This window comes from Camelus ferus, chromosome 8 (genome assembly GCF_009834535.1).
Source record: "Camelus ferus isolate YT-003-E chromosome 8, BCGSAC_Cfer_1.0, whole genome shotgun sequence".
Lineage (NCBI taxonomy): Eukaryota > Metazoa > Chordata > Mammalia > Artiodactyla > Camelidae > Camelus > Camelus ferus.
In genome coordinates, this window is record NC_045703.1 from 10,331,988 (window position 1) to 10,349,753 (window position 17,766).

The 17,766-nt window shown below is 39.5% G+C and overlaps 1 protein-coding gene across 1 annotated transcript in view; it reads left to right on the plus strand.

The window, feature by feature from the left end:
* Positions 1 to 17,766, plus strand: part of LMBRD1 (LMBR1 domain containing 1) — a 99,369-nt gene that overhangs the window by 18,171 nt on the left and 63,432 nt on the right. The window contains exons 4-5 of the mRNA XM_032484462.1: positions 11,629 to 11,726; positions 14,069 to 14,136. Of these exons, the coding sequence (XP_032340353.1) occupies positions 11,629 to 11,726; positions 14,069 to 14,136 (166 nt within the window). The remainder of the gene's footprint in view (positions 1 to 11,628; positions 11,727 to 14,068; positions 14,137 to 17,766) is intronic.

Consider the following 17,766-nt stretch of genomic DNA (forward strand, 5'->3'; position numbering starts at 1 on the left):
GGAAACAAAGAACGCCTGATACTTCAGTAGGAAATTGTTTTGCCCTCAAACTGGCTGAGGATTTTAGAGGTCACTGTTATTTGTATTTCATATTCTAATCTCAGGATAAAAGAAAATAATTTGTATGACTCTGTAAACTTTCATTGTTTTCTGATCCTTTTTTTTCCATTAAAAATTATTCAGAACACTATCACGATATTTTTTAATTGCCTACTGGTAATTTTAAATGACCATGCTAACATCACTACTGTGCTTATCAGAGAAGCATTTGTGCATTGGAAAGATGTAAGGCTTACCATGCTGGGTTCAAGTTTTCCAAACGTCCCCATTTTCTCTGGAGAGCTCAGATTTTATCATTGGCAGCAAACACTGTTACTGTTTTCTTTGAAGTGCCAGGCCCCCTTGATTCATTTCTGAGAAAGTCAACCTAATAATCAAGTCTGGATAACTATTGCTTTTCCATCCCTTGTTCTTTCGAGTCAAAAAGACGTTCTTGGGGGAAAAAAGCAACCAGTGTAGCTCACAACTGAGACAGCACGGGTGCTTCTCCCAAGTACACCGTGTGTGACCTGCCCTTCCCTCAGAATGTTGGAAAGATGTGCACTCGAGGGTGGAGATCTCACAGAATTGTTGCTGCTTCAGAGGAACTTTCCTGAGTAAAAACAGCCCCACTGGGGAGTGCTTGGTGGCGAAGAGGACAGTCACAAAAATCATTTCGCCCTGAGGACACCCTAAAAGGATCTCTGCTAATCTTCAGTTCTCGAAAGCACGTTTTAGAGAAACTCATGTTACATTAATGGAACTTCTGGGTTTTTTTTTTTTTTTTTTTTTGGAAAGTTTGCAGAAGTCAGGCCTGCTGCTCCTACCCACTGGATACCCCCAGCTGTTGACTGGTTTGGACCAGTTTTCATGAACCAAAGCTGCCTACAGAGATACAGTTTCCAGGGGCTCGGTGGGGAATGAGAGGGTGCGGTTGTTTATTTCTGCCCCTTTGCCCTGTGCTCATGGGGACCATACACACAGAAGGAGACTCCCTCATCCGAGGATGCTGTGTCCACCCCAGAAACATTCAGGACTCAGTCTTTTATTCCTTTTGAATGTTTTTGTTTATTTCTTCATCTGTGTCTTCGAATTTCTTTCATATTTTCTTCTAAAAAACTTCTCTTGTCTGACTCTGGCTCTCAGTTCTGTTTTCATCTCATGTTTGAGCCTCTTCTGAAATCTTTTACCTCTCCTGTATGTATTTAGCCTTTTATCTGAGTTCTATTTTTGGTTTCACATGTTATTTTTATCTTTAAATTCTCTCCTTTTATTTACTGTAATCTGTCATAAATGTTTATTCTGTCTTCTCTGACTGTTCTTGAAATGTTTGGTTTTAATTCTTCCACCAGTTACTTCGCTTTTGTTTCTGTGAATTTTCCTTTCATTTAATCCTTTTTTCCTGACTCCTTATTCTGATTTTGCAGTGAATGCAGGGGTTGACAACGGGGAGATCCTGTACCCTACACAGGGATCATTCAAGGCTGTCGTGTTGAGCTCCTCTTTGGTTTTCCTGTCGCTTCGTTCTGAGACCCTTCCTCTTCTTGACGCTGATTTTGGGACTGTCACTTTAGGTGAACATATGCACTGAGCCGTATAGCCGTATATTGTTCTCTGTTTGGCCTCCTTGGTCCTCACACTACATCTGAGACTCACCTGCATTGCTGCGCGCAACAGTACTTTGTTGTTTCTCATTACTGTATAATATTCCATTCTGGTAACGTATTGTAGTTCATCCATCCTCATACTGATGATCAGTTGGGTTCAGTTTTTGGCTATTTCAGATACTGCTGCTGTGAGGATCTTGTGTGTGTGTGTGTGCACATGTATGTGTGTGTATGTATGTATATATGTGTGTATATGTGTGTTCATATATGTGTATATGTGTGTGTATGTGTGAATGTAAGTATATGTGTGTAGGTATGTGTATATGTGTATATATACATATACATTTACTGCATTGTTTTCCATTTTATAGATGCTCTTTTTCAAACAATTCCAGATTATTAGTTATTTAGTAAATTCTTACTTTTCACTTTTAAGCCATCCTGTAGTGAAAATAGTACATACTTAGATGAATTAAGTTATGGAACTAAGGGAGAATAAGATGGACCAAGAAACTTTCCAACTCCCATTTCTCCCCCAGGCATTTTGGAGCAGCCAGCAGAGTTTTCAGGAAGTTCCTCCTCACTCCCTATTGGTTAATTGCTGAAAAACTGTACCTGGTGTAAATGCCGTTATTTTGAACTTAGGGTTTAGAACCTCGTCGTGTCTAATTTGTGATGAGCACTGTGGGAGCTTGAAGTCAGTTAAGTGCCGTGACAACAGAGCAGCGTGGCCGTCGTCCTGTTAGGGGTGCACGGCGCGGCTTGTAACTCACATCCGCTCAGGGAGCAGGAGGAAGAAACCTCCTCACTGTGAAGACATGAGAAAATTGACACTGAAAAGACTGACCGAGCATCTCGTCAAACTTCCATCTCTGCGGTACTTTATTGTTTGGAAAACATCTCTAATGTATTTCATTGCTTTCCCAGACAAGATAGAAAAACTGAGACTAATTTGGGGGGTTTGTTTAGTTAATTCAGGTCTGTAAAGTGCTTTTTGATGGGATTCAGTTGTGTCCTCTTTCCTGTTTTCCCTCCCCCTTTTTAAAGCAATGAATTCTTTTTTTTTTAATTAAAATTTTTTATTTCATTTATTTTTTAATCAGTCTTTTTTTTTTTTTGGAGGGGCTGGGGAAGGGAAGCTAATTAGGTTTTTATTTAATTTGTTTATTTTAATGGAGGCACTGGGGGTGGAACCCAGGACCTCCTGCATGCTGAGCATGGCACTCTGCTGCTGAGCTACACCCTCCCGAAATAATGCACTCTCACTCTTAGGAGGAGTTTTCTTAGTGGCTTCCGCTTAGGTTTGCTTAAGAGATTCTCTAGATGAGGACTCCTTGAGACTTAGTGACTATGACTTTGTTTCCAGGTGGAAATATTAGGAAAACAAGTGCTTTCTTGGTCTCTTATCTGGTGTGACTTGTACATTCAATCCCTAAACTAACTGCTAATTTGTCACATTAACATCTTAAACCTTCCTGAATGCTCCAGGAGAGAAAGGAAGACACAGGCTCTCGATTTTCCTTCTTAATTCCTGCTTAGGCCCTCTTTCCTCTTCTCCTGGCCTCTTTAATGTTTATGTGCTCGGAGTTCCATCCCGGGCCTGTTCTTCACCCCAGTTAATCCCTTGGTTATCTTATACTGCTGCTTGGCTCTAAGTACTGTCCGTGTGCCCTGCTGCCAGACCCAGATCTTTGTGCAGACCTCACTTGCGCTTCACATCCCTGTGTCCAGTCACCCACCTGACGATTCCTACCAAGAAGTTGGCACCTCTGACTTAACATTTCTAGAACAACTTGTCTTCAGTCTGTTACACACTGTCAATTTCCTGGTTTCAGTGAATAGCAGCTAGGTTAGAATTGCTCAGGCCACAAACCTTAGCATCATCCTCGACTCTATTTTTTCACATATTGTATCAAATGTGGCAGTATGTCCTCTTGTGTTTTGAGTTTCAGAATGTATCCAGAATCTGACCACTTCTAATTTCTGTCTTGGTCAGTTTGGGCTACTGTAACAAAAGTATCCTAGACTGGGTGCTTAAACAACAAACGTTTATTTCCCTCAGTTCTGGAGGCTGGGAAGTCGAAGGTCAAAGTGCTGACAACCTAGTGTCTGGTGAGGACCTGCCTCCTGGTTTGCAGATCGTCACCTTCTTCTTGTGTGTCCTCACTTGGCAGTAGAGGGAGCAGGAAAGGAGGGGAGAGAGAGAGCTGGGCTCTCTTCCTTTTATCCTAAGGACCCCAGTCACGTCATGGGGACCCCACTCCAGACTTTGTCTGAACCTAATTACCTACCAAAGGTCCCAACTCTAAATACCATCACGCTGGAGGTTAGGGCCATAACCTGTGCATTTTGGGGGGAACAAACATTCAGTCCATAACAACTATAATAAAAAGTAGATGATATCCACGTATTGACAGATGGGGAGAGACTGGAATGTTTCAATGCTGCCATTGGGAATGTAAGATGGTACACTGTATTGGAAGGCAGTTTTCAACTTTCTTAAAAAGCTGAACTTCCCCTGTGAGCCAGCAGTTACACTTCTAGGTGTATATGCTCAAGAGAAATGAACACAATGTCCTCACAAAAATAGGTATGCAAACGCCGCAGGAGCTTTCTTCATAATAGCAGAGAACTGGAAAGAATCAAGATGTCCAGCAGCTGATGGATGTTGAAATAAAACGTGTCCATACAATGGAACGCATATTCCGCAAGCTAAGTCAGAAGGAGCCAGATGCAAGAGATGGCGTCTTGTATGATTATATCCTTATGAAATGTCCAGAGAAGGCAAATCTCTGAAGACAGGATGCAGATCAGTAGTTGCCCCAAACTGGGAGTTGGAGGGGGATTAGTTGCAGACAGGCACAAAGCAGCTTATTCAAGGTAATGGAAATGGTCTAAAAATGGATTATGGTGATAATTACACAACTGCATAAATTTATGAAAGATCATGGAATTGGAGACTTACAATTTGTGCATCTTGTGATATGCACATTAGATTACAAAGTTGTCGGGGAAAAAATACTGGATGAGCAGGTTTGAGTCAAGAGTCTAACACAGGGCCAGATAGAGGACCACTCTCAGTACAGGAGGGCTGCTATTATTATGACTTAAAACTTGAAGGGACTTGCAGTTTTATGATTTCTTGTTATTTTCTAGAGGTGGAATCTTATCCTAATTTACAGATGGGAAAAAGAAAACGTGAGGACGAAAAGTTGTGACATACCAAGGTTTATAAATCAGAATGTGATTCTTTGTGTATCAGCCAACGTGGCTTCTAAGAATAGTCAGTTTGTAACCACAGATTTGCATTATGTCTCTTTCATGTACTGTTATTTCGGCTAATGTTTCTGTGTAGCTTTGGAGTCAACAGTCTCGTCATCACTGATTGCAACACAGTTGTTGAGTTACACTATAAATTGCTTAGCCTTTTCTTTGACCATGTAATTTAAGCATTTCTTGTTATAAAAATGACATTGCAGTGTAAGCCTTGGAACACATACTACAGAGAGGAAACGAACAACGAAAATAGCCCTGAAGGGAAGTGACTCCTCCTAAGACTGCATATTGTAAATTACAACCTGTAAACAGTTTTATTCTCCAAGTTACACACTGTCAGATCCTGCACCAGAATGTATTAATCACTTTGCTGTACTGTCAGCAGTGGTACTAGGTATCTATTGTTGGGTAACAAATTACGCCCAAATTTGGCCATTTACAACAGCAAACATTCTTACAGTTTCTGTGGGTCAGGAATCCAGACACAGCTGAGCTGGGACCCCAGCTCCGGTATTCTCACAAGGCTGCAGCCGTGTCTGTGGGGACCACAGGCGTCTCAAGGCTCCACTAGGGAAGACTTGGTTTCGGGCTCCCTCACGTGGGTGTAGGCAGCCTCAGGTCTCAGCCACCTGTGGTCGCCTGCAGCATCAGTCCCTGGCGATGTGGACCTTCCATCCAGTGGTTCACAACGTGGCAGCTGAGATCCCAGGAGTGAGCAGGATGGAAACCAGTCTTCTAGTAAATTCTCCCACCACTGTTGCCACAATCTGCTTATCAGCAGTGAGTCACTGGTCCAGCCCACACTCAAAGGCGTGAACATCGCAGCTGCTAGGATCCTTGGGACCATTTCAGAGGCTGCCTGCCGCAGCTGTTTGGCAGATACTGACAGCTTTGATATGTAGTCAACATATAATACTTTTATTCTTGCAAAATGTACATTAAGCATGCAAGGTTCAAGGTCAGCACTTTGAAGTCCCTTGTGTGCCTTTCCCTGCTGCCGTCTCACCTCCAGCCCCCGTGGAAGTGACACTGCTTAAATGTAGTCTGTGTTCATCCCTCACTTGCCTCCTAGTTTGACCACGCGATATCCTTAGTTTTACATTTTTTCAATGTTATATGAAATTACTTGATTGTTTTCATTCAGCCATATATTCCTTGAGATTCTTACATATTATTGCATAAAGTGTAGTTTATTTTCCTTGTGTATGACTCAACCACATGTTAGTCAGTCTGGATGTGTGAATTTTCTCCTATTAAAAATTGTGCAGTGAACATGTTTGTACGTGTTTCTGTTGCATATGTGCAAAATACATGTAGTAGAGTTCATGGATCATAAGTTACGTGCGTCTTTGACAGTCTAAGTAATGACAGATTATTTTTCTAAGTGTACTAATTTAAGTCCCATTAGAAGGATATAAGCCTTCTAGCTGCGTTATATCCTAATCTTTGATATTGCCATGTATTTTTTTGTTTTTGCCAGTCTGGCGAGTGTGAAATGAGAGTTCACTAGTGTATATTTCACTGTTTGGAAATGAAGTTGCATGTCTTTTAAAATTTATTGATTCTTTTTTTTCCCGTTTTCTGCTTCAAGTGCCTTTTTGCTGTTTGGGTTGTTTGTGTTTTCCTTACTGATTTAATTTTTTTTTTTTTTTTTTAGTATACTTTGAGTAGCTCATAGAGTGACTCTAAATATTTTCTCTTTTCCCCACTAGAATTAAGAGAGTTGGGAACTTCTGGTCTGTGACCCCTAGAAGGAAGCCTGGAGAAGACTCAGTAGATATTTGTTGAGTATTTGTCAGGGGAGATAATCCTGTGAGATTTGTTTCTTTCTTTAATTCTTTCAAGTGATGTATTACATGGATAGACTACTCTTAAACCAGCTCTGCAGTTCCTTGGACAAACCCAGAGTGGTTGTGACGGTGGCTTTTTTGGTTTTAAAGTCTTTTCCTGCTATCTTGTTTAGGATTCTTTTAAAAATTGATTGAGAGGTGAAACTGGTCTGTAATTTTCCTTCATCTTATTCTAGTCAGGTTCGGGGATCAAGTCTCAGCCAGCTTCATAAAATGATTGAGAAGCGCCCTTTCCACGTGGTAGAGAATGCTGTGCACTGGCGAGCACTGACAGTACGGTTCCTTTCTCCCGTAATCTGTGCATGTGTTACTGGTAATGAAGGGGTAAAAGTGAGTGTTTGTACTGTTACTCCTAATGAACTATTCACAGAACTTTGGCTTTTTACCCTGCAGCTGTACTCTGCTATTGTAGAATTCTTAACAGCCACACGGGAGCACTTCAGTTGAGGAGGGAACTGTGGTTTCATTGCGTAGGAGGCACGGTTCCTACCTGACCGTTTCGGTGTCCGTGTTCCACTGAATGAACAGGCAGTAAGAGGGACCATATCAGCTGGAGGGACTGATGCTGATGATGCGGGGAATAAACCCAAGGGATTCGTGGCACCTCGTGATGCTGCCGTGTTCAGTGGCAGAAACTAATTGAGACCTAGTCTACTCACCCCACCCCAGACAGCACCACCAAGGATGCAGGATAGCTCAGGCGTGGGTGCTGGGGTTTCCCCATGTCTCCTACAGAATTCTCATTCAGGAATTGCACCTGGCTGTTGTGAACAGATTGGAGATACGTGGCTTAAACAGTACAATGGTTTTTCAGTCTCACTTCCAGTTAAGTCTGGAGATAGGCCATCCAGGGCTGCTAGGGCAGCATCCCCAGGGTCCTGAGATGCTTCTTCTCTGCTCTCCATCTTAGTATGTGGTTTCTATCCTAAGGTAACCACTGAGTCCAAAGTAGTGGCTGGAGTCTAAGTTGTCACATGTCCATTTCAGGCCGAAAGTTGAAAGAAGGGAGCTGGACAGAAAATGGGAATTGTATATGAAATAGCAGCCTTGGCCCCAGATTTCTTCCGCTGGCTAAATGGGATAATTTTAGAAGGCTTTTAGAGCTCCCAAAATAACTTTATACTTTGACCTTCTAAAGCAAAAAGCTTTGGAATGATTGTTACAGTATTGACTAAGTTATTCTTTGTCTTAGTGTTTTCATTGGTGGTTGGCAAGAATAAAGAATGTCCCAAGATTCAGAAGCCTAATTTACCCAGGTTAATTCTCATGTGAGTTATAATTTAATGATACGATTTTTAAAAGGTAGATTGTTTGCTTTCTGTGTATTTTAAAAATCCTAAGAATTATCATATATCCTTTGCCGCATTTTTGTCTGTGGCCTTTTGAGAGTTGATAGCTTTCTGTTCACTTTGTTTCTTTGTTAGTTTTGTTTTAAAAAAGAACTTGTCTTAATGGGTTTAATTTTTGCCAATTTCTGTGGACGTGGGGTTTTAAAATTTTTTCTTACCATGTTTTCTTTGATGTTAGTGGGACTATTAAAGAGTCTGTTTATCTTTTACTTGATAGAAGCAATCTTTTAACAAAAACACTTGCAAGTAAAGCATATTTTACAAAGATGTCAGGATTCGAGGATGTCATCACTGTTGGAGTTAAGAATAATTTTCCTTTGAAAATAATTACCAGTTTGATGTAGAACTTCGTAAGAAGCACCTTCTCTGTTTCGTGATAGTGGTAGCAGCATTTTTTTTTTTTCCATTTGCCGATATATAAGCCCACCTTGACATTAGAGCTGATCTGAAACACATAGAAATGTTAATTTAATTCCATCTTTACAGTTTAACATTTACAGGCTAAAGGAAGAAGTCTTTCTGAAGGACACTGAGAAAGAACAGTCAGATTACCAGACGATAGCTTAGAACGTGGTGTCAGGGAATCGCAGATGTGGAGCAGTGCCGAACTCGGAGGGGATATTAGTCTCTTCAGAATTGTGTCTGTTCCCCACTTCCTTCCGTCAGGTCTGGATTCCTAGAAACTTTGTCTTATTCTGGATATTCCTACCAGCAACATATGACATTTTTGCTTGCTATACGTCTTCATATCTCTTTAGAGCCGGTAGCTGCGCCCACCCCTGTTTTGACTTGGGCCATAATAAATACAGTTCTGCTAGTTCAAGAACTTCCATAAGCTTAGTCATAGAAAATGTGCTCTTGTGTCTGTGCTGGTTTTATTGAGCTTCAGGTCTGTGAGATTTATGCTCGTCACATGTATTCATAGTTTATTCTTTTTTTTTATTACTGTGTAATAGGCATTAGTAGGACTGTAACACTCAGCCTGTCCATTCACCTGCTGATGGACGTTTGGATGATTTCCAGTGTTTGGTCCCTGTTAGTAATGTTGCTGTCGATTCTTGTTGGGAAAGAGTTAATGCATCAGTCTCAACACCGTTTGACTCTCACACATCTTCAAGGAGGTCCTGCGCCTATGGCTAGCCCTGGGCTAGCACCTGGGAACCTGGCCCTTAGGTGTTCCCTCATGTTACTGATTGATAAGTGGTTTCATGCAGCAGCCGAATTTGGAACCATGCAATCCCGATTTGTGTAGACTGTTCGTGCACTTGATTTACAATGAACTCTTGCTTTCCCTCCTGGGGTCTGTACTTTAGGTAATTATAGCTGGTCACTCAGGCACATGTGCCTGTATTATAAGTCGCCAATTAAAGCCCTGGACCCTGCAGTTCAGGCAGGCTTCTCTGGGCACGAAGACTTCACACATGTCGCTGCACTTCATTGCTGGAGGAATAGAATGGTTCAGTCATAATAGTAGGGGTATGTCTAACTTGGTGAGAAGCTACGGAACAGTTTTCTACAGTGTCATGCCATTTTACACGTCCTCTGGCAAAGTATGGGAACGTCTGTTGCTCTGTGTTCTTGACAACACTTGGTATTGTCAGTTTAATGTTAGCCATTCTGGTGGGTCTGTAGTTATCTCATTAGGGGTTTAGTTTGCATCTTCCTGATGACCCATGACGATCAACACCTTTTTAAATATGCTAATTGCCCATTTTGTGTATCTTCTGTACTAAGTATCAGGTTGTCTTTTGTCCATTAAAAATGGGTTATTTATGTTTTATTGAGTAATAGGAGTTAATTTTACACCTTTTTATGCTGATGCTGAATGCATATGATGGTAACTTATATGTTTATAAGATCAAGGATGACACAAGTTCAGGAATACCAGGGATGTTGGTGAAATAGTCTTTAGGCTCCTTGGCTTTGTCAAGGTCAAGGCTACGAGTAGTAGACACAAGTGACGTACTGAGTGAGGCTACAGCCAAACCTTACTGTATCTGTCTGTTTGTCAAAGTTTTTGGCACATGGCTATCAGCCCACTAAACTCTGTTGTGCTAATTTTGGGTTTTCCCTATTCTGCACAAATTACTTGATTATTTTAATCATAATATTGATACAGTATTTAGGGTGAATTATAGTCCTTTCCCTTTCGTGTTTAATTTTCTGAAGCTTTTAGTATACTTATTTTGGTTACTTTTTTAATATTTGTATATTTCCACTGGCTCTCAGATTTGTAATAGAGATGTTAATACTAACTACTCTGGTTTGTAGTAGAAATGCCAGTATTCATTACTCTTAAAGATTTACTGCCATTATTAGTTTCTCATAATCTTAAAAGACTGCATAAATTTCCCTAAATATCTCTAGTGCCAGAATTCTGCATGCTGACAGTCATTTTGTGATTGCTCAGTATAAATTAGCTCTGACTTTTCAGTTATTTAGGGCTCTGTTAGTTCTGAATTTTTTTTTTAACCTTGTTGCATTTAGCAGGGTCTGTTTCATAAGTTGCCCCCAGTTAAATGAGATAGACCCAAGTATTTAGGTCATGTTTAAAAATTCTGTAATTCATACAGTCATTCTTTCCAAGAGAATAAGTAATTTAGGCTTTACTATACGTCACTAACAAATACCTTTTTTAAATAAAAGAGTACACTGATTGTCATCCTGTGACTGCTTTACATAACTATATGGTGACTGTTTTTCATGAACTTAAGATTTATGCAGATAATTGTAAATGCAAAGAAGATTTTAAGAGCAGGTTTCTTAGGTAGATTTGTTAAATCTCAAAAAGTCTTTTATGTTGTTTTTGTTGTTAAATTTATCTTTAGCTGTTCAAATTTTGAGTTCTATATTGAATTAAAAGAACTATTTTGACTGACCCTGGTTGAAAGTATCTCGAATCTAATCTTTTAAAGAGAATGAATAGTCATTCCTGTCAGTTAGCTTCGACTCTAATTGCTGTTTCACTGTTCTTCCTGCTTTTTCTCTGTCTTGATTTGTTATAAGAACAGTTTCCTAACACTGCGTATTTTAAGCTTAGATTGGAGGAATTATTTGTATAAAAGGACAGTATCAATGATAGCCGTTTCTTTAACTTGAGTGACTGACAAGTGTGTCAGCTGTACTCACTCCTAAGCTGGGGGAAATACAGAAGTTAAAGCTTGTTTAAATGAGATGCTTCACAGAAAGTCCTTAGCACTGTGGTGAGTACGAAGTAAGTGCTGGGATGTTAGCTGCCACAATTTTATCGGCATAGTTACTATCATTATTATTGCTAAAAATTGCCCCCTGGTTAACTTGAATTATGATTCGTTATGTAGTGATGCTATTAATTTCTTGGGACAGGGGCCAGAAAAGGCTGATTTGGACATTGCATATACATAGGAAATAACGGGTCTAGGGGTCAGATGTTGGGGTGAGTTTGGGGGGTGTGTGTGTATCTATATGAAACAATTATTAGGGTCATATGTATTTATTACAACTCAACTTTACTATTTCTTTCCACAGCCTTATATTCTGTTATATTATTCTGCGTGTTTTTCTGGATCCCCTTTGTCTACTTCTACTATGAAGAAAAGGATGATGATGATACTGGTAAATGCACTGTAAGTAGCTCTATTTTAGAGGTCTCAATTTAGGGGGAGAAAAGGTTATTTCCTCTTTTTTTTAAAGAATGATGTGAATTTATTCTAAGGCAGTGTTGTTTAATAGGAATATAACATTAATCCACCTGTGAAATTTTAAATTTTCTAGTGGCCACATTGAAATAAGTAAAAAGGAACAATTGAAATTGTTTTTCACGATCCATTGCATTTAACGTAATGCATTCCAAGTATTATTATTCCAAATAGTGAAAAACATAACGAGATATGAAAGTTTTTTCACACTAAGTCTCTGAAGCTCGGAGTGGATCTTACACATACAAGCACATCCCGCTTGCAACCAGGCGTATGTCAGGTGCTCAGTGGCTGCATGTGACTGGTGACTGTTGTTTGGGAGCAGTTGTAGAGCAGGCATCAGCAGACTTGTTCCTGTAAAAGGTCAGGTGGTCAATGTTTTAGGCTTTGTAGGCCTTATGATGTCTCCGTCCCCACCACTCAACTCTGCTGTTGTCGTGTGAAATGTGGCCAGAGACAGTCCTCGGTGAGCATGATGTGAAAGAGGAGGGGGCTGTGTGTGGCCCCCAGGCTGTGATTGGCTGACCCCTTGTCCTAGGACCTAAAAGAACACATGCAGACTGTTCTTGCTGATTCAGGGCACCGCTGATGCAGAGCCCTGATCACAAGGAGCGCACATGCATGTCCAAGTCTGCAAACCAGTATCACTTAAGTATTGATATAAAATTCTTCACTAAAACATTAGCATGTGGAATTCAGGAGTATCTTAAAAGTACATTAACGCAGTATAACTGAGTCGGGCCTGCCTCTCGATCACCTGGGTGGTTTAGAACCAGCGCATGAATATATAGTAATTTAGTAGGTCCAAGGAGAAGCTGTGTGCTGAAAGGTATTTGTCAAAATCAAATACTTTTTTCTGATTTCAGGGGAAAAAAGCAGCATAAAAGAAATAAATGTCTTTGGTCTTTTTATTGGGTTGTGGGAATTTGTTTCATACTTTTTGTTTTATATTTAAAGACAAAAACAAATGTATTCACTCAAAAGCCAGATTTATGCATAACCGTGCTTATTAAAACCTTAACAAATTTGCTTTAAGATCATGAGCAAAATACATCAATGATATTTTAAATGATTCCCAGAGTGGTAAATTCCCAGACTGATGTGTTAGAGGGAAAAATAAGATGTTTAAATATTTATAAAGAAAGTCAAATTATTATTTTTAGATACTGTGAAACTCTGTATTGGAAAACCCAAGCTGCGTAAGGCCAAGTGGCTGGTTATAGATGCAGTGTCAGAGACTGAACGTGGGAGACACTTTCTTCTAAAGCACATCTCCGCCCCCTTTTGGTTGACACTCCCTACCTTTACTTTAGGTACTTTCCTAAAGACTCTCTCAACTTCCTTGTGGACGAGAATTTATCATATGAAGCATAAAGTTAACTTTTAAAAGATGATTTTTTTTAGAGATTTCATTAGGCTGAGAGACAAGTAATGTTTTTTTTTCCCCCTCACTGATTTAGCTTCTCTTTTGAGATGAACTTTTCCGTATTTAGAATGTCCAGCTTATGTTTTTCTTTATCTTTGGATTACATGATGGGTACCAGGCAAAAGCACAGGCTTTGAAGACCTGAGCTCTTGGTTTCAAGCCCTCGTTTAATCACTTACCATCTGTGTGACTTAACGGCAAATTATTTAACCTCTGGACCATTTTTCTTCTCTTTAAAGTAGGGATGGGAACACCTGTCTCAGGGGTGTTGTGAGAATGAAATGAAATTAACATGTATAAAGTTTTTACCATGATCCTGGCATGATGTGTGTTTTATATACTTCTATGTATTTATATAGATACATATATATTTCACGTATTTTATGTGATGTTATATATGTATATGTTTTATATATACATATATATATATACACACACAAACACATATATAGATTAAATATTTATTATAATTATTACTTAACCCATTTTGGTGAATTGGGATTGGGCCATTGTAAATTCTGATTACTCCTTGTTTTGAGAAAGATTTCATCAAATATTCTGATAATTTTACTAAAGATGCCCAGTGAAGAATTAATTATGCCTTAGGTGTACTGTTTTTCACAAGGTCTAGCCACTGAAAAGATTTTAAAATCTAATGTAGCTTACAAAGATACTTAAGATGTGGTATATAGATTGGTTTTCTTTAAATTTTAAGATTTTTTTCAACAAAAGAAACTTTATACAGTTGCATATAAATGTACATTGTATATGAAAGCAGTTACACTGTAGCAAGAAAAGTTTATATTTTAAAGGTCTTACGTTTTTTTCTTTTCTTGACATCTAGCAAATTAAAACGGCACTCAAGTATACTTTGGGATTTGTTGTGATTTGTGCACTTCTTCTTTTAGTTGGGTAAGTCTTGAATTTTTTTTCCTGAAAATGGAAATAGCATTATTTTAATAATAATAATAATAATAATAATAATAATAGACTTATTCAGAAAAATCTAGGAAAGACAACAACAAAATCCAAAAAAAAAAAAAAAAGAAAAGAAAATTTACCTTTTATATCAGCAAAAGGAATAGGTCCATCATTGACCTTTTGGTCTGCAGTGCTGTATCTCAATCCTTTTTATGTGCTCAAATCATGCAGAGTGCCCCTCCCGCCATGCACCCTCCATGTTGTAGGTTTACACAAGTGTGATTAGACTTTATGTAATTCTTGGTAATCTACTGTTTGACATATTGCCAGCATCTCTTGAGATGGTAAATGCAGACCCATCAATTTTGTTTGCACTGCATTCTCTTCTTAGGATACGACAGTTCATTGGGCTGATCTTCTAGTGGTGACCCTTGGACATTTATATTATAATGTTTGCAGTTTTTCCATTTTTATAAACAACGCTTTGATGAAAATCCTTGTCTGTACATTTTTTTCTGATTTAACGCATCAGTCTTTAAATCTTTGAATTAATCTTTATCATTGAGTTACTTTCTTAATGCTTCTTCAGTTTTTATCTACTAATATCAATACAGTTTTGCACACATTTTTATGTTTAAAATTTTCTCTTTGGAAAACATTTGTCCTTGTTAATGGAAAACATTTGTCTTTGTTAAAGTAGATCTTGATTATTTTATATGTTAGGAAATAGATGAGGTGCTAAGCTTTTTCAAGTTTCTGTTTATAATTTGATCAGAATTTTCAATGAATAAAAAATTGTATTTGATAAATAGAGTTTCTAGTGGGAATAAAATTGGTCAGTAGCTTTTGTGGTTCTAGGAGTTCTTAGAACCCAAATGTTCTGTAGTTAAGGCATTATTTTTAGTTCCCTGTCTTGATGTGTCAGGAAAAAGAGTACTTATTGAAATGATATTTTTTAGTGGTTTTGCTATTTATTTTAGCTCTTAAATATGTAGATTTTAAAGTTTTTTTGGGCTTTTTAAATTAAGCCAGATCCAGTTAGGTGAATTTGCTTTGTTAATGTCAGGACCCCCTAGCTGTAAACCTAAATGATCTGGAACGGATCAGCCAACTTTTCTTAGAGGGTAGATACTGTTTTAGGTTAGGGGTCCATGTGGCACTGCTCAACTTTCTTCCTATAGCTCTGAAGTTGTCATAGACAATTCAGAAACCAAAGGACATTACTGAGTTCCAATAAAACTCTATTTACAAACATAGGCAATCAGTGGTTTGACAGCTCCAGATTTAGAACATGATGGAGAACCATCAGTAAAACCACAAATCTTTACAGAATCTGGAGTATCTTTTCTCAGACAGAAGGGATCCTGAAGTTTATCCTGAAACCACCATGTCTTGCCTGGGTTATTGCAGCCACTTCCTAACAGACCTCGTGCTTCTGCTCTGTCATCCTAGCCCGTCCTGTAGAATCCCAGAAGTCTCCTAGCCTTCCTTTACTTTATCTCACCTCTGTTCCCTGCAGTCCCTGCTGGTGTCATCCCATCTCTTTCCTGTCTCCTGCGGACATCGCTGCTGAAATCCGAGGTCCCTCCCACCCTAATCACTGTGTCAGGTGTTGTTCAGCCACATTCTTAGAACCTGCTCTCTCATTTTTTTTTTTGCAATCTGCATAGGCAGGTTCCTTTTTCTTAACTTATCTCTCTCCTCTCACATTTTACTGTAAATGGTAAGGAATGACCAACCTGCTCCTTCCAACACTTTGCTTAGAATTCTCCTCAGTGAAATACCCAGTTTTATCTCTTACAAGTTCTGCCTTCCATAAAACACTACAAAAGAATTCAGCCAAGTTCGCTGTCACTTTATAATAAGGATCTCCTTTCTTTCAGTTTCCATTAGCACTTTCCTCACTTCCATCGCAGATATCCCCAGAATGACCTTTCGTGTCCGTATTTCTACCAACATTCTATTCGCGGTGAGGGGTGTATTCTCAGAGATGACGGAGGCTTTCTCTGTAACTCTCCTCTTTTCTCACTGAGTCCTACCCTGGATTGCCTTTAACCTCCACATTTTTTATCAAGTCCCTTCAAGGCAACTTCGGTTTTCTCTGGCATGGAACGTCAGAATTCTTCAGGCCCCTCCCTGTCACTGGGTTCCAAAGTCATATTCACATTTTTAGATGTTCATTACAAAGTAGCAACCCACTTCGTGGTACCAAAGTCTTTATTAGTCTTCTTGGGCTAACCTTAGTGAAAACCACTGTCTGGGAGCTTAGACAGTGGACACTTACTTCTTCACAGTTCTGGAGGCTTAAAGTCTTGATCAGGGTGACAGCAAATTTGGTTTCTAGTGAGAGCTCTCTTCTTGACTTACAGATGATCGCCTTCTCCCTGAGCCTTCCCATGGCCTTTCCCCACTGCTAGCAGTGGGGAGAGAGAGCTCCCCTGTGTCCCTTCCCTTTCTTACAAGGACACCGTTCCCACTGGATCAGAGCCTCACCCTTAGGGCCTCATTTAACCCTAATTACCTTCCTGAAAGGCCCTGCATCCAAATACCATTCACACTGGGGGTTAGGGCTTCAGCATGTTAATTTGGGGGGAGGGGACACAATTGAGTCCATAACACACAGAAACTGAGTTGCTAAAGTTAGTGTGGAATATTTAAAGAATGATATAAAAAATATAATGTGGATTTAAATCCTCTCTCCCTCAGTACCAAAAAAAAGTATAATGTATTTCAAGTGTTTGTGCTGATAAGTGACAGACCACATAGGTTGACTCTAGGTCTTATATACAGTATTTAAGAAATTTTGAGTTTTAAACTGCTGGGCCGTTGAAAGACAGTGAAGACGTGTATGTATTTGTGTGTGAAGGCATGAAAGTAAACAGGTATGAGTTTGAGTTGCAGCAGTGGGAAGGATGCATTGAAAGGGGCATTTGGAGGAGCTGGTCGGGGAAGTGAAGTGTGAGCTTCAGACCGGGAGCCCCATTACTTTGCCACCGCAGGCGTTCAGGTGAAGATGAGGGTCTGAACTGCAGTGGTTGCAGAGAGAGCAGAGAGGAAGAAACAGATTAGCTAAATTAGATTAGATAAATCTGACTCTGTGATTGAGTGTAGGAGGAGAAAATCTTATTTTCATTTCTTCTGAATTCATCGTTTCAATTTCATAATGAAATGCATGAGTCCTCCTTTGTCTCTTCCTGGAGAGATACTGCATATGAAGCCAATTCCGAGTCAGGTCGCGTGTACAATATTTTGTACAAATACACCTGTACAAAAAAAAAACTTTTTCAGTCTTACTGTTGTTAAGAGTGTAAGGGACATTGGGCTAGCTGTAACCTCGTAATCTTAGGGGTTTCTGGTTCTTATGTGGATCTAGGAATGTGTGTCTTTGAGAGCTGAGTTTCTCTGTATTTGTTTTTTGTGAGGGATGGAGATTAAGAAAATATTTGTACCTTCCTACCACACAAATCTCATCGCACCCTACTCTTGGTCACTTTGGGATTGTCACCATGTAGTAAATGCCTAATGACTGCCTAACGGCTGCCGCATCAGAATGGGCGTGTCCGTGTTCCAGGCCCAGCTGACCGAAGGGGCCTCTACATCCGGTGGCAGGTGCTCCTTTCT